The sequence below is a fragment of the Uloborus diversus genome, chromosome 1, assembly GCF_026930045.1.
Source record: "Uloborus diversus isolate 005 chromosome 1, Udiv.v.3.1, whole genome shotgun sequence".
NCBI classification, from domain to species: domain Eukaryota; kingdom Metazoa; phylum Arthropoda; class Arachnida; order Araneae; family Uloboridae; genus Uloborus; species Uloborus diversus.
The window spans coordinates 202016223-202038537 of record NC_072731.1 but is presented as its reverse complement, the minus strand read 5'-3'; the positions used below and the strand labels follow the sequence as shown (position 1 = coordinate 202038537).

Sequence of the window (22315 nt, the reverse complement as noted above, 5' to 3'; positions counted from 1 at the left end):
TTGCATTTAAAAAAGTCTCAAGCATGAAAAAACGAATATACCACAAAACATTTAACTTCAGCATGACTAATATTCACTAAGATGTGAAATGCAGCATTTTGCACTTTACACTCACAGTCAACTGCACCTTTTGGGGATAAATACAGTAACTAACAAGGGTATAAAATTTTATGTGTAGACAGTGTGATTTTTCAAACTGTACGAGCTTTTGTAGTGTATTTTTACGTATCATAGAGAAACATTTGAATTAATTTTTTTTTTTTTTTGATAGCTATGAAAGATTTTTTTTTTTACTTTGACAACATGTCATTCTTCTGAAAGGACGATATGTTCCAATTTCATCTTCGGCACAACCCCTGCTAATTTTAAATTCTAATATATCCTTGAATTTTATCTTCCAAATGTTTCAACTTTTTATGTTGGCATTATTTTTTGACAGAGAATATTTCAATTTGTTTTTCACTTCAAACTTTTCATATCTTAACTCTGCATCTTATATACTCTTTTTGCAATTGGAAGTATGCATCCTGTTGGTTGTGAAAATAGAAGCTTTGCTGATTAAAGGGGGAGAGGCTGCATAATTAACTTCAAATTATTCTGTTCTTTATTTTATTACGCACTGCCTGAATTTTTTATTTGAAAAAAAAATTCTTTTGATATTTGATTATTTTAGTTTTTATCCATACACTTTTTTTCCCTTAGCAACACAAGTACCAGAAATTACGACTCCAGCACCAACTTTGCCTCCAGGACCGTGCATATTTGGATGGTCAGATTGGTTTAATAGTCACACACCTAATAATCGAGGGGATTTTGAAACTATTCAGAGTTCAAGAACTAATCATTTATTTTGCTCTAATGACATGATATCAGCTATAGAATGTCGTCGTGTGGGACATACTGTGCAGGAGCACCTTCAACAAGGAGTTCTCTGTGACTTGCAAGTAGGTCTTATCTGTAGCCAGGAGAGCTTAAATGGAGATGAAACTTGTTGGGATTATGAAATCAGATTCTTTTGTGATTGTCCAACCATCGCTCCATTTACTGGTAATTTTTAAAAGTTTATCACATGTTCACTCTTTTTGTTTTGACTTCCTTGTACAAAGTAAAAGAGTTATTGTGTTAATGAAAACATTCCAACTCAAATTTTAACCCAAATTCCTATTTATCCTGATAATCCTTTCTGAATTAATTTTGACTTCTTTTTTTTTTTTACATCCTCATGTCATACACATACAAATATGTGGGAAATTGTGCTATCTGTTATGATCTTCGACAAGTCAAATTTTGAGTGCCTTGTTGTGATTTCTGTATATGTTACGGCCAAAGCCCGAAGTTCGGCCAGTTCGCGAATTGGCTGGCCCAATTCGCGAACTGGCCAAGGAGGTTTGGCCAAAAGCCCGAAATACTTGTAATTAATATTGCATTTTTCTACTTTGGCTGGCCATTTCGCGAAGTGGCCGCCGGGGAATCCTTGGCCAAAGCCCCGAAATGATTACGGTAGATTTTAGGTTGACAGGTAGATGACATATCTGTCGCTTCCAAAGGTACGGCGGGGCGTGCAAGTGATAGAAACTAGGAAGGAGGTTGGTCCAGAGCCCGCCGAGAGCCAAATCGAGCCCCTTGTCATTATCCTCACCTGCCCCCCCCCCCCCTCACAACACCAGGAAAATTTATACTACTTTGATTCCGAGTTGGAAAGGCTGACATGATGGCATCTCGTCGGGCTCGGAGGATGCTACCCACGTCCCTGAGAAGGTCCTGCCAATGGTTTATTAAAAACTTCGATCGCGTTTTACTTGCCGTTTCCTTCGACGGAGCTATGAGTGTGTATTTCTCGTATTTGCACTTCTATATGTGAATACTTTCAGTTGAAATCATATTCGATAGCTACTAAGGGGTCGGTCATTCAAGTATTGTTTTAAAGCAACTTTTGGTCATTTTGTACCCCCTCCCCCCTCTCTCACCTTGTGAGAAAAAATAAACATACGCTATACTCCCTTCCCCTTTTGCTTTCATAAGATTTTATGACATTTTGTACGTCACAGGATGTTCTTTCCCCCACGTTTTTTGTTGTTGCACTATAACTGCTTCGTTATTTAATGCTTACCTTAGAATTTTTGTGGCCCCTCACCTCTTGTCAGAGAAAATAAGTAGCCCTCGTGATCTTTCCTTTCTGCTTACATAATACTTGACTGACCCAGCTAAAATTAAACATAAGGCCGTGTTTCTCAACCTTTCGGGTTTGCGACACAAATTTTAAATAGTATAATTTTTATTCGAAACCAAACCTAATGATAAATAAGGAATTTGTTGTGTGCTCCCCTCCTTAGAATTCTATTTAAGATCCCTCTACCACCCTTACCCCCAATAAGGGTAGATGTATGATCATTAGTTTCTATTACTCTAGAAACTTCAAAAAATCTTTACAAAACCATATCTCAGAGAAAATCTCCAACACAAAATCAATTATGACTAAAAAAAATAGCCATAAAATAGTGATAAGAATCCAAATATTCGGGTATATATACTTAATTGTCGGTAGCACAAGTTTTGTAAGTGACTTATTGCATGAATAATATAGACTTGTTTCCATTTAGAAATTAATTAAATATCCATGTCTGATTTTTTTTCTTGAAATATATACTTTGTTGGAAGTAAAAAGTTTGAGATTTAGAAAGCTATAAATGTTTTTTTTTTCTTCTTTCAACTGTGTAGAATTGACAATTTAAAAACGAGATAGTGAAGAGGAGAAATTTAGCCTGTTTTGCGCCCAGTCCGTGCGTATAGTCTGTACCCACGAGCTATTCACACCGTTGAGTTGGTGCGATAAGCTATTTCGAAAATTATGCGAGTACTTTTATTGATTACGAGCTATACCTACATGACGATGCTCGTACAAAGAATTTAAAGGAAGTTACTTGAATAAATGAAAATCTACCCCACCCCATCTCTCTGATGCAAAGTAATTATTTTCTTATACTAAAATGCATACACTTTTTAAGAGAACCTAAAAGAAATAATAATATATATCTGCAATTTAAAATATTTCACTAAATGAAAAGCAATTAAATTACATAAACAGTTGCTTTAAAATGTAAACTAATGAAAAAATTCCGTAGTTTTTCTCCAAATTCGTCAAATAACAACGCTACCGTAACCCTGTCGATTAGCAAGCAAACCAAACTTGCATGGATTAATAATACTTTCTTACGAAAACAGTTATACGATAAACCCGCTCTTCCACCTTCCTCGCAGGAAAAAAGAAGGTAATTAAAAACTCGTATCTAGAACAAAAGGAAAATCTTGCTCCTTCATCCCCCTTAGAAAAAAAGAATTTAGCTCAAATACGCAGCACAATTTATGTAAATGATCACTCCGCATCCTCTAGAAGAAAAAGTTTTAAATTGAAATCCGCATTGCAAGTACAGCAAGACGAAAAGAAATTCAGTTAAAATACACACAATCAGATTAACATAAAATAAATGCAGTAAAACGTGAGAAAAAACGTTTGAAAAAAAAAGAAGAATTAAAATAAATACTATGACGGTAAGAACAACCTTTCCTTAATGTAAAAAGAAAAAAATAAGAAAAATATGCTAAGTTTTCCAGATTGCATTCCCTTCCGAAATATTGATTCATAAAAATACGAACTGTTTTACAAAGGGGGAAAAAAAAACAATACTAAGTGTAAATTAAAATAAACATAATGACATTTATGTATAAAATATTAATAAGGACATGTTGGGGAATTTCGACAAAACGCGGCATTAAAGTAATGTCTTTAAATAATATTAACAAGAAAGCTATTTTTTCTTTATGTTTGTCTTAATGAACCCTTAGTATTGAGGCTTTGCAAAATAGTTTAAAATCTTTTGAAACAATATTTCTTGGTACAATATGATCTAGAATCTTTAAAATTAGGTCTATGGAGCAGAAAATGACTGTCGATCGTCCTTAATTCAAAAGAGGCAGTGAGAAGCAAACGGATGTATGTGACAAAATTAAAAATTTGGAGATAACGCGTACAAATGGTAGGTGAGCCCCTCCTTTGTCTTCGGGCAACAGATAGTAATAGTAGCCCTGGTAGGTACTGCTTTACAGCATGATTTAGAAAAAAAAATCCATGAAAGCCTACCTAGGATGTTATCTTTATAGTTGTTTTGCTCAAAACTTGAAAAGGTCCACTTACTTCCCTTGCTTCTCATTGCCTCAATTTACCTTTGTATTCGCACACTTAACACAACGTATTTATTTAAGATATAATTCGCTCATATGAAGGGCGCAAATCTAGTCTTCTTTACGCAATCACGTTGTTACATCATTTACTGTCACTGAATAATATCCATTATGGCTTTAATATAGAAACAGAATGACACGAGATCATATTTTTATGCGTTATAAGTTCAGTTTTAACACAGAGGTATCCCTTATATTTGAACTCGTTTGTGAAACAAGTGAACTTCAAGAAAAAAAAACTGTACACAAAAGAACTTTTTTTAAAATGCTACATTTTTAACAGTGAAACTCAATCTGGTCTTGGTTTCTCTCTTCGTACTTTGGCCGATCGTCCATAGCCACTTCGCGAATTGGCCGGCCAAAGCCTGAAATGAAGAAAATTTCGGGCTTTGGCCGGTACGTTTCCGATAATGTTGGCCAGTTCGCGAATTGGCCAGCCAATTCGCGAACTGGCCGATTTCGGACTTTGTCCGTAACATATATACAGATGTTTTTATCTATCTCTCAAGGCTCAAAAACTGTTATCAATAGAAGGTAGATTTTTTTTTAGGTAAAACCTGTACAACTTCTAGTTTTGCACCTCATTTTTAGTCTAGCATTGAATAGACTGAGAGGCATGCCTCTGATCTTCTGATTTCTCCTTTAAGTATTATTAATTTCTTTAATAAGTAAATATTCCTTTAAGCATCTCCCTTAAGTATAATTTTCTTCCCCTTTCTAAAATTTTAGTTTTTTTTTTTTTTTTTTTAACTGTTACAAACATTCTAGAAATCAAGCACGACGAAAAACCATAAAAAATTTCCCCAAATCAAAGATTTTTCTTTCCATCAATTTTGAATTTTCCCAAAAGTATGAACTATTCTGTTGGTAGTTATTGATATTGTTCAACAAAGCAAGGTTAAAGTACATTTCTAAGATTATTTTATTCATAAAAAAGTTCTTATTACTTTTCGTTTTCATAGTTCATATAAAAGAATGCAACATTTTGCACTTGTGTTCAGAATCGGATTTTTTTTCATTCCTTTTCTTTTCCATTTTTAATTATTATTCAGTTTTTTAAAAAAGCTATTTAATAAAATTTGTGTTTATTTTCATAAACCTTAATTCAGAAATGCTTGAACAAAATTCATTATGCATTTTAAGTGCAAGTTTTTATTAAATACTGTGAAGTTGAAGGATGAACCAAATAAAATGTAATTGAAAAAGTTTGCCACAAAATATTTTTGATGTAAAATCATAGTTTTTCTGATGTTTTTCATACCTTTTTCTTCTGTTTTGTGAAGTCAAATCTGCTCTTGTGTTTCTTTCAAAAATGGCAGATATAGAAAGGTTCTATATATATATATATATATATATATATATATATTTTTTTTTTTTTTTTTTTTTTTTTTTTTTTGTAGAAAAGCAATATTAATCTCAAATCATTTTTCTTATTAAGGAATTTTCTCTGAGGCATTGTTCGCTCGTACTCTGCAGTTGTACATAATTTGGCTAGTACATTGCCTTTTTATTACTGTATAACAAGTAATTGAATTTTAGTCTCAGCTCAGTTGATTTTATCATAGATACTTCTTTTGATGCTATGGGCTATTATTTTGTGTCCTAAAAAGTTTCTAAAATGAGTGTTTTACATGATAGGAATCCTGACTGTCTTTTAAATCATTTTTTTGTCAACATTCTCTGAAATTAGACAATTGAATAATCAGCCAAGACTTTCAAAATATGTCTACCTGATACAAATTATTCAAAATTTTTCTTTGTTAGGAAGAAAACATATTAACAGTATTTTTTTTAATGCAGCTCAAAGGTGAAATGTTTGCAAATTTTAATTATGTAATTTATCTTTATTCCATTTGAATCTGACATGAGGATGTTATGTTCTGAATTATGGAAGGATCTAGGGGCACTTTCATCTTACCTTTTCATGCATTTCAGCATCAAAGACACAAACAACTACTGCTCTTCCCACACAAACTGCTTGTTCATATTGGTCAGAATGGATCAATGAAAATCATCCCACTGATATGAAGGGAAAAGGAATTAAAAAAGGAGTGAAAGGTGCTGGTAGTGTTAGAGGAGATAGTGAAAAGGTCATGCTTTTGAGACTTCAGACTGAGCATAACTTTTGCAGAGAAGTAAGATTTTTTTTTCTGAGAAACATTTTTTTTTTTTTTTTAATCCTATTAATTCTATACTTTTCAGAAGCTGAATTTAAGTTTATGCAAGTATAATGGTGTTAAAAATCGTATTTAACATACAGAATGTTATTAATGTTCAGTAAGTTACCGCCCTATAGCCAGGGCTAAGGCAGAAATACATAAAATAAACCGCCAGCTCAGTCAACTCCAGCCGAGGACTACAGTTTTGTGCTTTTTAGCACTCATTAGTCCGGAATAGGAGTAACTAAGCTTAAGGTGGAAAGCCTCTTAAGGAAGTCAAGAGTGCCAAACAAACTGGTAGCTAATACAATAATAGTTATTAATGTGTTCTAATTATTTGCTTGTGTCTAGAATTTTTTTGTATGTTCAAGAATTATTTTGAAAGTTTGTAACAGCCTTGAAAAGTTTTTTTTTTTTTTTTTTTTAACTTTTCTTTTTCTGTTGAGAACTTCCTGGAGATTATTGCAGAAAAAGAATAGCGCATTTTGCTCTCTGATAAAAGAGCAATTAAAGTGGAATCTAGTTAACTAGAAGCCAGTTCAGGAAATCTGTGGTGTCTGCGCCAATATGCAAATGCGCTGTCCGCAGAGGGCAGCACACGTGACTATAGACATAAAACGGCTAAGCTCCATGAGAAGCGGCGGCTTCCTACCTGATGTATCTTAACGGCATTCGGACACTCGTCCGTTACACTGCATGTCGCAGAACTTTTATAAAACCAAGAAGGATTTAAATTTTATTTATAATGTTATTTTAATTTACTGTACATATGTTAAGTTAAATATAATAGTTTTAAGTAAATCCTAGTTTTCTTGACTGCATTCATTACAAGAGCAAACATACGGTATACTGTTAAAATGTTAAATCGTTCTTCGGTAATACATTAATTTCAAAGTAGGAAGCCTTATCAGAAGGTGTTTTTCTATTTTCATTTAGTGTATTATTTATTTATATTTTAAACAAAGTTTTATTGCTGAAAATTTTAGATTAATAAACACCTAATGAAATTTTTGTCATTCAGGGCTATTTGTCTGACATTGAATGCCGAGAATCAGTCTCTGATTTAGATTACACAGAAACAGGTGACAAAAAGCTGACTTGTAACTTAGTTTCTGGCTTTAGGTGCAAAGGAAAAGATCAATTAAATGGCTTCTGTAAGGACTATAAAATCAGATACTTTTGTTTTTGCAGTAAGTATTGCAACTGTTTTCCTTCTTCAATTATTTGTTTAAAAACTTAAATCAGTACTTGTTCACAACAATTTCACATTTGTTTCTTCGTTAAATATTTTTCAAATGTAATTTTACTTCATTCTTCTGAATTGCGTGAAAATGACGATAACTTATGTACTTATGATAAGTAAATCTGGAACCTTTTAAGAGTTTAAAACTTGATAAAAACTGCTATTAGTTTACAAACTATTTTTAAAAAAGCATTTAGAAATTTCACTTGGTGTTAATATGTGAAATTACTTTCTTATTTTTTCTGTTACTTGGGGTTTATGAAGATGTTATTAATTTTGTAAAATACTCGATTTTATGACGCAATTGAAATAAAAGATAAGAAAAAATACATGGTGATTTTCAATCAATGAGACAATTTAGAGGAGGTTTAAAGGACATAAACAGAATTTGGAATCACTTAGCATTATACAAGTCAGGAATTTCTTCTTTATGTAATACTGGGCATTCAAGTATTATTTGTCAGCATAAAAAATTCCTTTGTAATACTGAAAGATTCAAAGCTGTTCAATGCATTTGTACTGTTCCTGCGTTTGATTTTTAAGATGGAATAATGTTCTATTGCAAAAACAATTTAGTTGTTATAATAATTAAATGCAGCACTGTGTGAATGTCTAGCTTATTCCAAAATTGGATGTCAGTGAATAACATTTTTTTTTTTAATTGGAACAAACTTTATTCTGTTATTTTTCAAATATTTTCATGTAAATAGATTTCAATGGATTTCAGCTGTTTATTCTGAAGAAAACAAAACATAGATACATAGTTAATAAACTTTGTATGATTGTAAATTTGATGTTAATTATCATCATTGGAGAAATTAATTTTTGTGCTTTTGCTATGTTTTATGTTAAATTTATATTATGCATTAAAAATATTTGTTTTTTTTTATCACTATGTATTTTCAGATGAAGTCTCAACAACTCCTGTTATAACACAACCTATTACTCCTCAAGTAAATGTTGGTAAGTAAGGATAAAAGAAATTTTATTTAAAAAATTTAAGTTATAGGATGTGTTTCTAATTTATTAGAGAGGTCTGGTAGATATTGCAGTTTTGTTTCCTAGGTCAATTTCAGCAAATTCAGTCGGAAGTTCTACAAAAAATAGATAGGAAAACATTTCTGGTTTTTGTCTTCTTGCTTTTTTTTCACCCTTTCTCATGAAAGTTCTTATAAATTTGAATCAAAAATTTTATCTTATTTATGCATAATTTCTCATTTGCATTACAAAAGAAATCTCTATAAATTGTATGGAGTATTCCATAGCTTTGTCAGAATTGGGAAATTCAGTGACTTTTTTTAGTTCTACACTACTTTAAAGCACGGCTACCAGAACCCCCCAAGATTTTTGATTCTTGAGATTTTTTTTGAAATTCTTAGGTTTTGGACTTTCATAAAAACAATACATTTATTAAATATTTTAGCAGTAAACCCTAATATATTCATTAAAATATAATTTTTGTGGTAAAAAAAATATAGAGGGGGGTATGCGCAAGCTGTGACACTCTAAAAAAATTAAATTTAGTCGGCGGGGGGTATCTATTGCTCTCTAGGCTCCGTATGTTATTTCCTTTATTTGTATAATTACATCCAAACATGAATTAAACCCTTTTTTTGCAGCAGAAATCTATTTTTACGCTATTTTTGAAAGAAATAATTATTTGGAGCCCTTTTTTTACTTTCTTCTATATCCAATATATAGAAGAAAGTATCGGATTCGTGCAAATTTTCAAATTTCGAATTTTGACCGATTCAAACGTTTTGAGGTGTGCTGAGTCCATTTTGAACATTTTTGGAAAATGTATGTCTGTGTGTGTGTCACATCAGTTTTTTGTGGCCGCTCTACAGCAAAAACTACCGCATGAAATCGAACGCAATTTGGTACACATATCTGCCCCTATGTGAACTTGTGCCCATTGGTTTTTGGCGCAAATTGCTCCACGGGGGTGGAGCAATGGGACGTTTCTTGAGTTATGCGTGCCTGCCTTTACCCATAAAGTAACTAGCAGAATCAAACAAAATTTGGTCCATATGTTGCCCCTAACAGAAGCAGGCCAGATCAGTGGCGGATCCACAAGGGGGGGGGGCGATTGGGGCACTGGAATATTCCGGGGGAGAGTCCCCGATCCCAAGCCCTCACCTAACATCAATGAAGATCCACTAACATTACGTATTTGAAGCTTCATTATCGAAAATTTGAGGGATAGCTCTTGACTCCATTCTTTCCCTTAACGCTACCAAAGATGGCCAGCCATCTCATTTCAAGGTTCCAATTTCAAACAATTTCCGATGAAAAGATCCAAACCCTGTTCCTTCTCCCTACTTCATAAAAGATGGCTTATTACGACTACTTATTCAGGACTTTGATTTCGAAAATTTTCCGGAGAGGAGCCCCCATGGCCTTTTTCTTCATCTTTCAACATATCATTCAAAGATCATCTAAAAGAGGGTTTTTGGAACTCCTGTATTGAAAAGTTCTGAACCCCACGTCTTCTGCTACGTCATCAAAGGTGGCCAACAATTGCGTTTTTAGGACTTCAAATCCCTGAACCCCCTGGTTTTTAGCATCACTAAAGGTGTCTAAAATCGCATTTTTGAAGCTCTAATATCAAAAAACAACTGAGGAGAATTCCGGGATCTCACCCTTTTCCTTCAAGAAACCAAATATAGCAAACAGTTGTTTTTTTGAAAATATGCCCTTAAATTTCAAAAAAAATTCAGAAAGGGACCTCCAAACCACGCTTTTTCTTATTAACCACCAAATAGTCGAAAACTTATTCGAATGGGAATCAGAACTGGGATTTTGGGCGGTTCCTTTATCTTTTTTTCCTATAGTGAGAGAGAAATAGTTCGCAAATCCTCAAACTAATCAAAAATTGAAGTGTTTAATTTGGATAAAAGATCCAGATAGTAGTAATTCTTTTCTTTTTTTTTTTTTTTCAATTTTTTTTTCTTGTGTGTGTGGCACTCAAAACACTTATAACTTTCATTCAAAGTCTTTGAATGATAGACATTATTCAAGAAAAAAAAAATCATGCTTCATTTATTAAACTTTTTTAAAATTTTATTTTCATTAGTCACCCCCCCCCCTCCTATAATGATATATCGCCCCTCCCAACAGAGTCGTCTGGATACGCCAGTGGTTCAGATGAGCTAATTTATCTATCTAAACCTTTTATCGTTCAATCCTCTAACAGTGTGTGTGTGTATTAGGGTGTCCCAAAAAACACGAAAGTTGATTTTTTAAGACTCACACCCTCTCTTATGTTTCCTTTTGCGTCAATACAATGGGGTCGTTCCCGAATTTTTTCCTGAAAGAGCATGCTTAAAAACATAGGATTTAACCATGTTTTAAATAATTTAGCAATTTCTTCATTAAAATGTAGAAGAAGAGAAGCAGTTTTCACCCGTCATACCTTGACGAGCGACTTTCAGTATTTTTAATAAAGTTGTAAAAGCTATGATAAAAGTTATTCCTGACTTTAGTTAAATTTCTTACTCTAATTATCTACTGCTCATATTAAATGAGTTTTAATCTTTGCATTATTCTTAGCCATTCAAAGTAGCTTTAAAAATATATATATTTAATAAATTTTTTGATTAATATGAAAATTAGAATCTCCTATTTAAGAATGATATCGAGATCTATCATCTGAAAAGAAGAAATTGTATATTTTTTATGAAAAGAATCTTTTACTCATTTTATATTTAATTTCATTTTATAGCCGAGTGTGAAACATTTTACAATATCAGAGATGGTCCAATGCCTATACCTGACAGTAATATAAAAGCATCTAGTAGTAAGGACTCCAATAGTGGGCCACAAAGCTCTCATCTGAACTCCATATCCAATCATAAGTCTGGTAAGTACTGTATTTCTCCAAAACAGTAGGATGACTCATACTAGTTTAGATTTCAAAAGATGCATTAGGTATTATCTTCAAACTGAAAATAGATGTATTGCCAAAAAATAAACAGACTATTTTTCTACCACAATCATTATGAAAGCAAGCTGCCTTTATGTTTACTTGAGGGTTTCCCATCTGAGCAAGTCACTACTGCTATAGGAACAGGGGACCCTTGAGGGTAATGCCATTATGTTTGCATGCCCACATATTGAAAGAAAAAAAAAGAAAAGGATTTATAATTAGAATTTACGAAATCATGATACCTAACATTTTGAAAATATGTGTGGTATTGTTTTTATATTAATAATCAGGGATGTGCCAGCTGCGCTAAACTGCTCCAATCGCCGATCCTGCGTCAAACTGCTCCAAAAGACCACTAAATGGACTTTTCTGTGCCAAAATCAAACAAACTTGTGCCAAAAATGAGATTTTGCAATTAATGTTGCAGTTCCTTCTGCATATTTGGCAGTTTTTGCAGATTATCATCAAGTTTATGCATTTGGAGCTTATTTTTACGATTTTTTTGACTTAGTCCCGATTTTTTGTGCATTTCAAAATCCGATTGCATCCACTTTTGAAAAACGCGTTCGGATTTTTTGTGCATTTCAAAATTCGATTGCATCCGCTTTTGAAAAACGCGACTGTTTCAATTTAATATGTGATTCTGTTCCTTTGACTTGAAAAATTTCCTATTGACCATTATTTTCAACCATTCTTATCTTTTGTTTATTCTTATCAGAAGAAGAGGACTTTTAAGTTTGTCATCTTACTACGCCCAACAGTTGCATCCAAATTTATTTCAGCGAATGCCATCTTAAAAATTAATATTGTTGACCAGATTTTAATCTTGGGATTTCTGAAGATTTTAGGACAGAAAATTGATCTTTAATTTTGGTTGGTGACATTTAAGATAGGAAAAATCAGGGAATTCTAATGTTCTGGTAATGAATATGTAGATATTTCAAGTTTCTCAGATTTAAGCATTTTTTCCATGTTCTTGGCTTGCCTTAATTTTTTTTCAAATTGTAACTTCATTATTAGTTTTGTGATTAAATATCAAACAGTTAAAAATAAAAGGTTTTAATGTTTCCTTTGCTTGATTTGTTAATCAAGTAGTAGTTCAGTACATAAAACAAATGCCTATTTTTGTATATAAGGTCAAATATAAGTAAATAACTTAAACATACCAAAAGAAAAAAGTAATTAATAGCCCTTTAAAACTCACTTGTAACTTTTTATGGGTAAAGTTTTTTAATTTATCCATTTTTTTTTTTGCTTTTTTTAAAGCCTTTTTGTATATGTTTTTGAATTTTATGAATATCTTATGTCGTTTAAATGTACATATGAACTACATAAAAGCAAACAAATCCAAAAATAGGCATCAAAGCACAATAACTTTAGTAGTTGAAATTATGATGTTTTTACATCCTTAGTATCCTTTTTTATTATTTTATCATGTCACACATGTTTCTGTGTATGAAATATACATAGTTGCTCCAAATTGATGCAAAATTAAAATTTTTGCTACTGCAAGCTGCTCCAAATTTGCAATTTTACTGTGGCAGGCCGCTCCAAATTCACACTTTTACTGCTCCAAGCTGCTCCAAACTCGCCATTTTCTTGCGCCCAAGATTGCTCCAAAAGCGAGTTTTGGTCAGCACATCCCTGCATTAAGAAATTAACAAGTTTTTTTTCTACTGAAAATGACCGATTTTGTTTCCAGGGAATTGTTAAACCGTTAGAAGGTACATTTGAAATAATTAAGACTATAAGCCAGTTGAAAAGAATGTTGCTTGAAAATTGATGTTAGTGTATCAGAAAGTAGGTTTTTTTACTTTTAGATGTTTCATCGAATTTCTGAAATTAATACTGAATGATTTATTCCAAAACTTGGATATTGTAAAGAGTAGATTGCAACCTGCATAGTATATACAGTCATGGGCAGGAAAACAGCAGTATCTGCAGAAATGATATTTCAAGATATTTGAAGTTTTTGGTTTCAACATGCTACAATAGAAAACAGTTGAAATTAAACGTGTTTTTTTTTTTTTCTTTTTTTCCAGAGAAAACCAAATAAGTCAGCTTGTTCAATAAAGCTAGCATACAATAGATCGCAAAAGTGCAAAAAAAAAAAAGTGAAAAATTTGCAGTTACTGCTTTTTACTTGCCCACGGATATATATATTAAAGTATATTTCCTGAAATTAAGTTATGTATTTATTTATTTATTTTTCAAATGCTGGAAAAGGTAACTCCTCTTTTTCTTGCTTAAAAAGTAGAAAACAAAAGAAAAATAGTAAATAAAAAAGATTTCATGCATTTCTGTTTAAATTCTACTTTCAGGCATGGAAACATTTTATTGTATTCAAAGTACTACAACTTTACAAAGACTAACTTTTAATATTTTAATGCACTTTAACAATTGAAATTGTACTGACGTGCAATCACCTCTTTTTCAGCTGGAGCTTGGATTGCTGGCGATATTAATAAACAACAGTGGATTGAAATAGATCTGGGTGAAATACAGCCAATTTATGGAGTTGTCACCAAGGGCAGAAATGCATTTCCTTCATGGGTTAAATCTTACAAAGCACTCTATAGCAGAAATGGGCTGGCATATGCTTATATTTCTGATCAAGATAGTTCAGAAAAGGTATGTTTTGTTAGTCTCCCCACCGCCCTCCCCACGCACAATTATTTTTCTTTTATTAACAATTTCCATGTTTTTTTGATAAAAAAAGGTTATATTTTTAAAAAATCTTTTTGTGTGCTTTGTACTTGGATGTAAGAGATCTGTAAATCCCTAACTCAGTTTCTACGAGTATCATTTATTAATATGCTGCAATAAAATGTTTATCTCTAAGAATTTGACGGACTAAAGATAGATTTCCTTCTACCTAATAAGTTTCTTTCAATTCTTAAAAGTAAACATTGCGTCAAAATGCTGTAATTTGCGGTAGTTCTGCAGAGCATCCTGGCTTGAAATTTTGATCCTTTATAAAAGAAATAACTAGTATGGAGGTTCCTTTCATTTGAGTAACTGCTACCCATGTAAAATAAACATTGCTGTCAACATATTTTTTTAACCCTTGCTTTATACTTGAATCGGTGAGCAATAATGCTTTTTGCCCCTCCACCATTTTTATCTTTTCTTTCTGTCTTTTTTCCTTATTTTTTTGGACCAACTTTAGTGTTATCATGCCCCTGAAAAGATTGAAAAATTAGATATCCTTGGAGAAAATGAAAATTTAAATATGTAGGCAGTCATAAGCTAGAAAAATGCCATATGACATCTTTAAATTCTTTTTTTCGACCTCCAAACATTTTCATGAAATCTAAGATATCAGTATAAAATTTTTACAGGAAAAAAAATTGCCTTTTGAAGAGTGCAGTACAAAGGAACATTATTTTTGAGAAGTAGAGCCAAAAGGAAACATGAGTGAAAACTGTATGAATGTAATGGCTGGCAATTTTCAGAAAAATTTTTATTACATTAAAACAAATATTTTAGCATTAGTTTTTGCAATAACTTATTTATTTCATTGTTTAGTGTTTTACTGTAAAAAGAAAGGTGTGTTGAAATAAATCCATTCAAGTTTATTTTATTTGTTTTTAAAACTTTCTGTATTTTCTATTTATACAAGACAAACTGTTTGTGCTTTTCTTTTAGCAAAGCTGTAGTGAATTTATTACACTTATGGTCAGAAAATTTGGCACTTAGGTAGTCTAAATGTGCCAGGTTTCACTTCTGAGGTCCAGTTTTAAACTTTTTTTGACAAAAGTTTCACTTTATATTTTGTCTTTTTTCAGCTTATTTGTGCTGTTTCATAGCATAACCTTTCCTAGGTGTGTGATAAATGAATGCACCATCAGAAAGAATAAATAGTTGTTAGTAAAATATTGTTTGCTGAATTTCTCTCATAATTTTACAGAGTTCTAAAAAATTTTCAAAGATAATGAACTATTTTTCAAACCTTTTTTTAAAAAAAAAACTAAAATTTCTGCATTCTCAACTAAAATTCTGTTTGACTGTTAAGGTAATAACGTAAATGTTTCTTTTTATTTAAAGCAAAAAAAGGTCAAAAGAAAAAACTGTTTGTTTAAAATAAACTTATTATTTTTCCTTCTGGGGAGAATTTCATTTGTAAGATTTCATTTCCATTCATGTAATTCCAGAATTTTTTTGTTTGGCATCTTTAGTCTCCTCCAATTAGCTCAATATGTCATGTGACGTGACTTTAGTTTTTTTTTTCCATTGAAGACTTGAATTATTTTCGAATAGATTCGTCTGTGAATCTAAAGAACTTCGTCTGTGTATTATATTTAGCATAATTCATATCTAGCTTATACTCAGGATGCGATTAAGATATCGAGGGGCCCTAGGCCAAATAGTTTTTTGGGGATCCTGTATTCAAACTTTAAAACGTTAGATGTTGGCTGAAACAATTTTAGCCATAGACTAAAGTAATTTCAGCCATTTGGGAGCCCCTACATATCGGGCCCTAATCCAGGGCCTAGTTGGTCTATTCAGTAATTATGCCCTGCTTTATATTACCTGTGCTGCTGTATGCTAGCGAAACCTAGGCATTAAACTTAACCACCTAACAAGCTCTGGAAATGTTTGAAAGGAAAGTATTGAGAACTATATTTTGGCCTGTTGAAGAACGAGGGTTCTGTCCAATCAGATATAATTTTCAACTATATAGGCATTGCAAAGAGCCTCAAGTTACATGAGTCATGCAAAGTAACAAACTGAGTTGACTTGGCCACATCTGGCAAACCACTGGAATTAACTGTATTAGAATTAAGAACCGTTTGGGTTCCCATGCCTGAGGAAGATCACCACTAAGATGGATGGATGGTGCCAAAAAGGATCTTGCAATTTTAAAATAAAAAACCAGCAAATAGTTACTTTGTATTGTTTGAGTTGGAAGAAGCGGGCTGTTGAAGCTAACTCCTGGATCAGGTTGTTACGCTCTTAAAGAAGAATATAATTTGTATTACAATTCCAAAAATGGACTGTTAAAAACTTGTTTCTAAATGCGATTATTAATTTCATAGTCGTTGGAAGGAAAATAATAAATTGTTTCAGGTGTATTTATCAAAAACTCTTTAATTAATTTTAATGTTATCTTTCTTTTAGGTTTTTACTGGAAATTATGATAGTGAAACACCGGTACAGAATTTATTTAGAAAGCCTGTTGAAGCAAGATTTATACGCATTCAACCTATTTCCTTCTACAAAGAAATAGCCATGAGAGTGGATGTTTTAGGCTGCGCTGAAGGTATTCTTTATGAATAATAATTTTCAGTTCCAAGACTACTTTACAAATTTGATAGCATTTTGAACTATTCAATTTTTCTTAAAAATCGATATGTTAAAAATCCAAATTCTGAAAGAAATAAGATTTTTAATTGTGTGCTTTGTTTCACATTATGGTCTATCAAGAGTGTTTCTGACTCACATATTTTGTCAGCCAGTAACGTCTTGGATGTACTATGCATACAAGTCTGGGAAATAGTTACGTAATCTTTGTCTCTCAAGGTTTATCAAAATCTCATTTTTTGACATCTTCTCTCATCTTACGTTACAAAAAATATTGAATATAAAAACTTGGGGGTCAGTATTATGTTATATAGATGATAATCATGCTTAGGGGCAAACGATTTCAGTTTTTTGAGATTTGTATCATTTTGAAAAAGTTTGAAACAGTGAGATGGAACAAGATATATGTTTAAAAGTAATAAATAATCCAAATGTGTTAAAATAAGGAAAAATTCAGACAAAGGATTTTTTTTATTTGATTTGTATTGTTATAATAAAGAACCACTATTCATTAACTGATGATAAAAAATAAATTATTCTTGATTAAAGTGAGACAATTAGTTATAATTTTATTTTTTAAGCAAAAAAATGATTACATTTTAGAAGGCAAAATGCACAACTGATTTTATTCAACCTTTTTCAGGTTTAACAACTGAATTCATCACAACTATTGGTAAGAATGTATTCATATTTTTATTAACACATTACCTATTGCTAATGTTTGCAAGAAAAATTCCTCTGGCACCAATTGATATTAGGGTTAATCAAAAATGACACTCACAAAAGTAGGTACACCGTACAGGGGCATTGCTTGAAGTTCAACTAAAAGCTCAAATGTGTACACAGAAGAGTTTTGTGACCTATAACGAAATGCACAAATATGTGCATACTAGGGCTAGGTGGTATACGGTAATACATCAAGATATATACAGTGATCTCTCGCTTCTACGCGACCTCTGTTATACGCGTTTTTCACTTATGCGGGTTTTTCTCACGGGCCCGGCCAGCGATATAGAAAAACAATGTTAACTCTTGTTCATTTATACGCGAAACCTAAAATGTGTTGGAAAAATAATTCTTTTCCTGAACTTTCCCAACGTTCTAAACCCATGTAGCAGTTGTTTTTTGAAAGAAAAACTAATTTTTAAAAACTCGTCGTTTATTTGAACACTCAATCATAACTATTTACAGGATAATAAAATAAAAACAGAATCGCTTAAAAACAAAAACGATCTCCATCTATCAACTTGATAGTCACCCTCACTCACTCATTCATTCCAAACACCACCTCCTTTCATCTCAATGCTTTGTGTCTTATGCACGTCGACTCGAGACGTGCCGATCGCCAATTGGTGATGACGTCAATCGCGTCAGCCCGCACCCAGCCGACGTGCAAGAACGAATTTGCATGGGAATCGATAACTTTTCTGCCAATAGCCAACATCGGATCCCTTCCCGTGCAAATCACTCTTCAAACATACCATCACTTTCACAACATCAAAAACATCAATTGCAAATATAACTAACATTTCAAAAACACAATACATAAATATCACCAGTATTAAATCAAAAAAAAAAAAAAAAAAAATTGAAATTTGAAGAAATTCTAATAAGTAAAAAGTTCAGCATAACTAAAGTTCAAAAAGTTCACTTTGGAATAAAGTCAAAAAGTTCAAAGTAAATGCATGCAACTCAAAATCATGCAGCATCTTGCTGGTCAAAACTTGAAGTCCGGAAAAGTCATTCCTTCCAAAAGTAAGCACATTCAGACAAACACTTTATCACAAAATTTCTTCAACTCCAATCTAGTAGGTGGCTTCGTAAACAAATCTGCAACCTTTTCTTTCCCAGAAACAAATTTCAAATTGAAAATTTCATCATTTACTAAATTGCGAATAAAATGGTATCTAACGTCTATATGTTTGGTTTGCGCATTTTCCATACTTGATTTCGTGAAATCAATTGCCGATTTGTTGTCGCAAAATAAAGTACAATCTCCAAGACCGAAGTTCAAATTTTCATCCGCGAGTACATTTTTCAGCCACACAGACTCTTTCGCCGCGTCAGCTAATGCGATATATTCGGATTCCATCGAGGACAAACTCACACATTTTTGCTTTGTTGTTTTCCACACGATAGGAACTTCGTCGATAAAAATTATCATTCCTCCCAATGAAACTCTGTCGTCCCTACTTGCAGCGTAGTCGGCATCTGAAAAACTTTTCATTTCGATGTTTTGCACTTTGGACAAGTTCAGCTTATATTCTTTGGTATACCTAACGTAACCCAGAAGCTTAAGTAGTATTTCCCCGTGTTTGATTCCGGGATTTTCCTGCACTTGCGATAAAACATTTACTGCGTAGGTTATGTCGGAGCGAGTACGGTTTGCTAAAAATGCTAAACTCCCGAGCAAACTTCGATAGGGAATTCTTTCCATTTCTTCGATTTCACATTTCGCACTTGGGCAATCTAATTTTGAAATAACAGTTCCTTTTACAATGGGTAAAGAAGTTATCGGGATTTTATATTCTTTAAATTTTTCACAAATTTCTTCTATGTAACTTTGTTGATGCAAATACAAATTTTTATGATCTTGACAAAATTCGATCCCTAACAATTTTCTCGTTTCTCCGAGGACTTTCAGATCGAAAATTTTTCGAAGACTTTTTATAACCTCATCTATATACTGGTTTTCTTTTCCGAATATTACGATATCATCTACGTAGAGTAATAGGATGGTATTTTGTCCTTTAAAAACGCAATTACACCATTCTACTTTAATGAAATTAATATTTTTTAATGCTTTCTCGATTTCTATATACCAGTTTCTTCCGCTTTGATGTAGTCCGTAGATTGACTTTTTCAGAAGACAAACTTTATTTTTATCTTTACAAAAACCTACGGGTTGGTGCATATAAATACTCTCCTTTAATTCGGCATATAAATAAGCGTTTTTGATGTCTACTTGACAATTTTTCCAACTATAAAAACAAACCAAAATACAAAAAAAAATAGTCTAATAATTGAAAAATTGACTACTGGGCAAAAAATAGCATCAAAATCTTCTCTCCTTTGTTGACAATCTAAAATCACCAACCTCGATTTGAATCTTGAAATTCGATTATTTACATCCCTTTTTACGCTGTACACCCATCTATTTCCTAGTATATTTTGTGCGGCGGTCTCTCAACTAACTCAAAAACTTTTCTTTCTTTCATTGTATTTAACTCGTCGTTCATGGATTCGATCCAATCTTGAGCATTTTCGGATTCTATAGCGTCCTTGAAACTTGTCGGAATTTTCACCTCAACAATGTTTGCTTCATTTTTTTCAGTTTCGCGTTCCGTATCATTTGCAAATTTAATCTTTCCCGAAAAAACATTCTTTCCGCTAAAATCAAACAGCTGTTTTTCGAATTTTAAATTTTTACTTTTGCAATATTTTTCAATATCATTACATGATCTAAATCTTTGTTTCGTTCCCTCTAAGAAATAATAAATGTCATTTCGCGTTCCGTCTGGTCTCGGCACTGCATTTCTAACCCAATTCAATTCTGATGCGCTTTTCGCAAATTCAGATCCGTTTTCTTCTTCGGAAACTTTCTCAGTTGAATCTTCACTAGATGTTCCACCTTCATCGCAATTTTGAGCGCTTTCTTCCTCATCTAACTCGTAATGGAATTCCGAGTATTGAGTTCGTTTTTTAGGTTTTACTATTGGGTCCAGAACTTCTTCCACTGCATTCTTATTTTCATTAAACTTAACATTACAAGTTTCAATTACTTTTTGCTCGTTATTTAACCAAATTCTATATCCTCTGGTATTTATCGCATATCCTATCATTATTCCCTCAACTGCACGCATTTTGAATTTATTTCTCCGTTGTTTTGGAACATTAACGAAAGCTTTACTTCCGAAAGCTTTTAGGAATACTACCGAGGGTTTTCTTCCGAAAAACATTTCAAAAGGGGTTTTGGTTGTTTTATGGCAAATTCGATTCCAAGTGAAAGTGAAACAATATAACGCTTCCGCCCACCATTCATTGTTCATTTTCGCGGCTTTCAGCATTGCTTTTATCCCGTCTAAAGCTGTCTTGTTGAAACGTTCGCAAATCCCGTTTTCCTCTGGTGTATAAGCATTTGTTCTTTGGGCTTGAATACCGTAAGAACTTAAATACCGTTCAAACTCGTCATTGCAAAATTCGCCCCCGTTGTCTGTATGAATGCTAACTAGTTTGTTTCCCGTTATTCTTTCCATTTTCTTACGATAATGGATGAATTTGCTTAAAACTTCATTTTTTCGTTTTAAAGTGTAAACAGTCACAAAACGACTAAAATCATCAATTATCGAAAGAAAATATCTACTGCCACTTTTTGATGGCGTTGGTAGAGGACCACAAATGTCCATAAAAACTAACTGTAGTGCAGAATTTGAGATCTTAGGATTTGAATTCAAAGAAATCCTAGTTGACTTAGCTAGAATACAAACTTCACATTTTTCGTCTGGTTTTTCTATTTTTGGAAGACCATTCACGCTTTGATTTCTACTAGTATCTCGGATGTAATCATAATTTATATGACAAAATCTCCTATGCCAAAGGTTATAGAGTTGATTTTGTTTAACAGTTCCAGCATTTATGTTAAATCCGACTTCCGTTTGTTTATTTTCTACAATTTGCGTTTGTTTAACAGTACCGGCATTTACATTGAATCCGCTTTCTACTTGTTTATTTTCTGCAGTATCGTACTCAAACGGCTCTACATAGTATAAACCCTCTTCTCTCCGTGCATAAAATAGCTTTCGCCAATCATTAAAGAACACGCAAATTTTTCCTTTACTTCCAACAAAATTTGCACCGGCTGCTTCTAAACGTGCACTGGAGATTAAATTTCTTCTCATGTTTGGGTTGTATAAAATGTTTGTTAACTCTATCCAATTAACTTTCCCGTTCATTTTTACAGCAAATCTCACAGTTCCTCTTCCCAAAACTTTACTATTAGCATTTCCCACTGCCAAAGCCATATTTACATAGGAAATTTCTTTGAAATTTTTCATTAAGTTCTTGTTATTACAAAAATGCATTGTTGCCGCACAATCAAAAATCCAGTGAAACTGATTTCTATTACAATCTTTACCAGCTCCTGATTCAGAGGTCGAAATGTAACTCTCAACTAACATCGAATATTTATCATTAAAGTTCAAAAAGTTATTACGATTTACGTTACTTTTACATTGCGCGATCAAATGTCCGTATTGATGACATCTATGACACGGTCCTATTAACTTTCTATCCTTCGTATTTTTAACAAATTTAGCATTTCCTCTGTTTTCGTTTACTTTTCCTGTCTTCTTGCTTCTATTAGTAATATTGAAAGCACTCACCTCAGGTTTTTCATTGTCAGCTTTTACCTGTTTCAGTCTACTTTCTTCTTTCACCAGCTCC

At 32.6% G+C, this 22315-nt stretch overlaps 1 protein-coding gene across 1 annotated transcript in view; it reads left to right on the top strand.

The window, feature by feature from the left end:
* LOC129218171 (hemocytin-like) overlaps positions 1-22315 on the top strand; it is a 123144-nt gene that overhangs the window by 20570 nt on the left and 80259 nt on the right. The window contains exons 11-18 of the mRNA XM_054852388.1: positions 703-1047; positions 6175-6374; positions 7420-7588; positions 8548-8604; positions 11366-11503; positions 14007-14209; positions 16691-16832; positions 17517-17546. Coding sequence (XP_054708363.1) covers positions 703-1047; positions 6175-6374; positions 7420-7588; positions 8548-8604; positions 11366-11503; positions 14007-14209; positions 16691-16832; positions 17517-17546 — 1284 coding nt within the window. The remainder of the gene's footprint in view (positions 1-702; positions 1048-6174; positions 6375-7419; positions 7589-8547; positions 8605-11365; positions 11504-14006; positions 14210-16690; positions 16833-17516; positions 17547-22315) is intronic.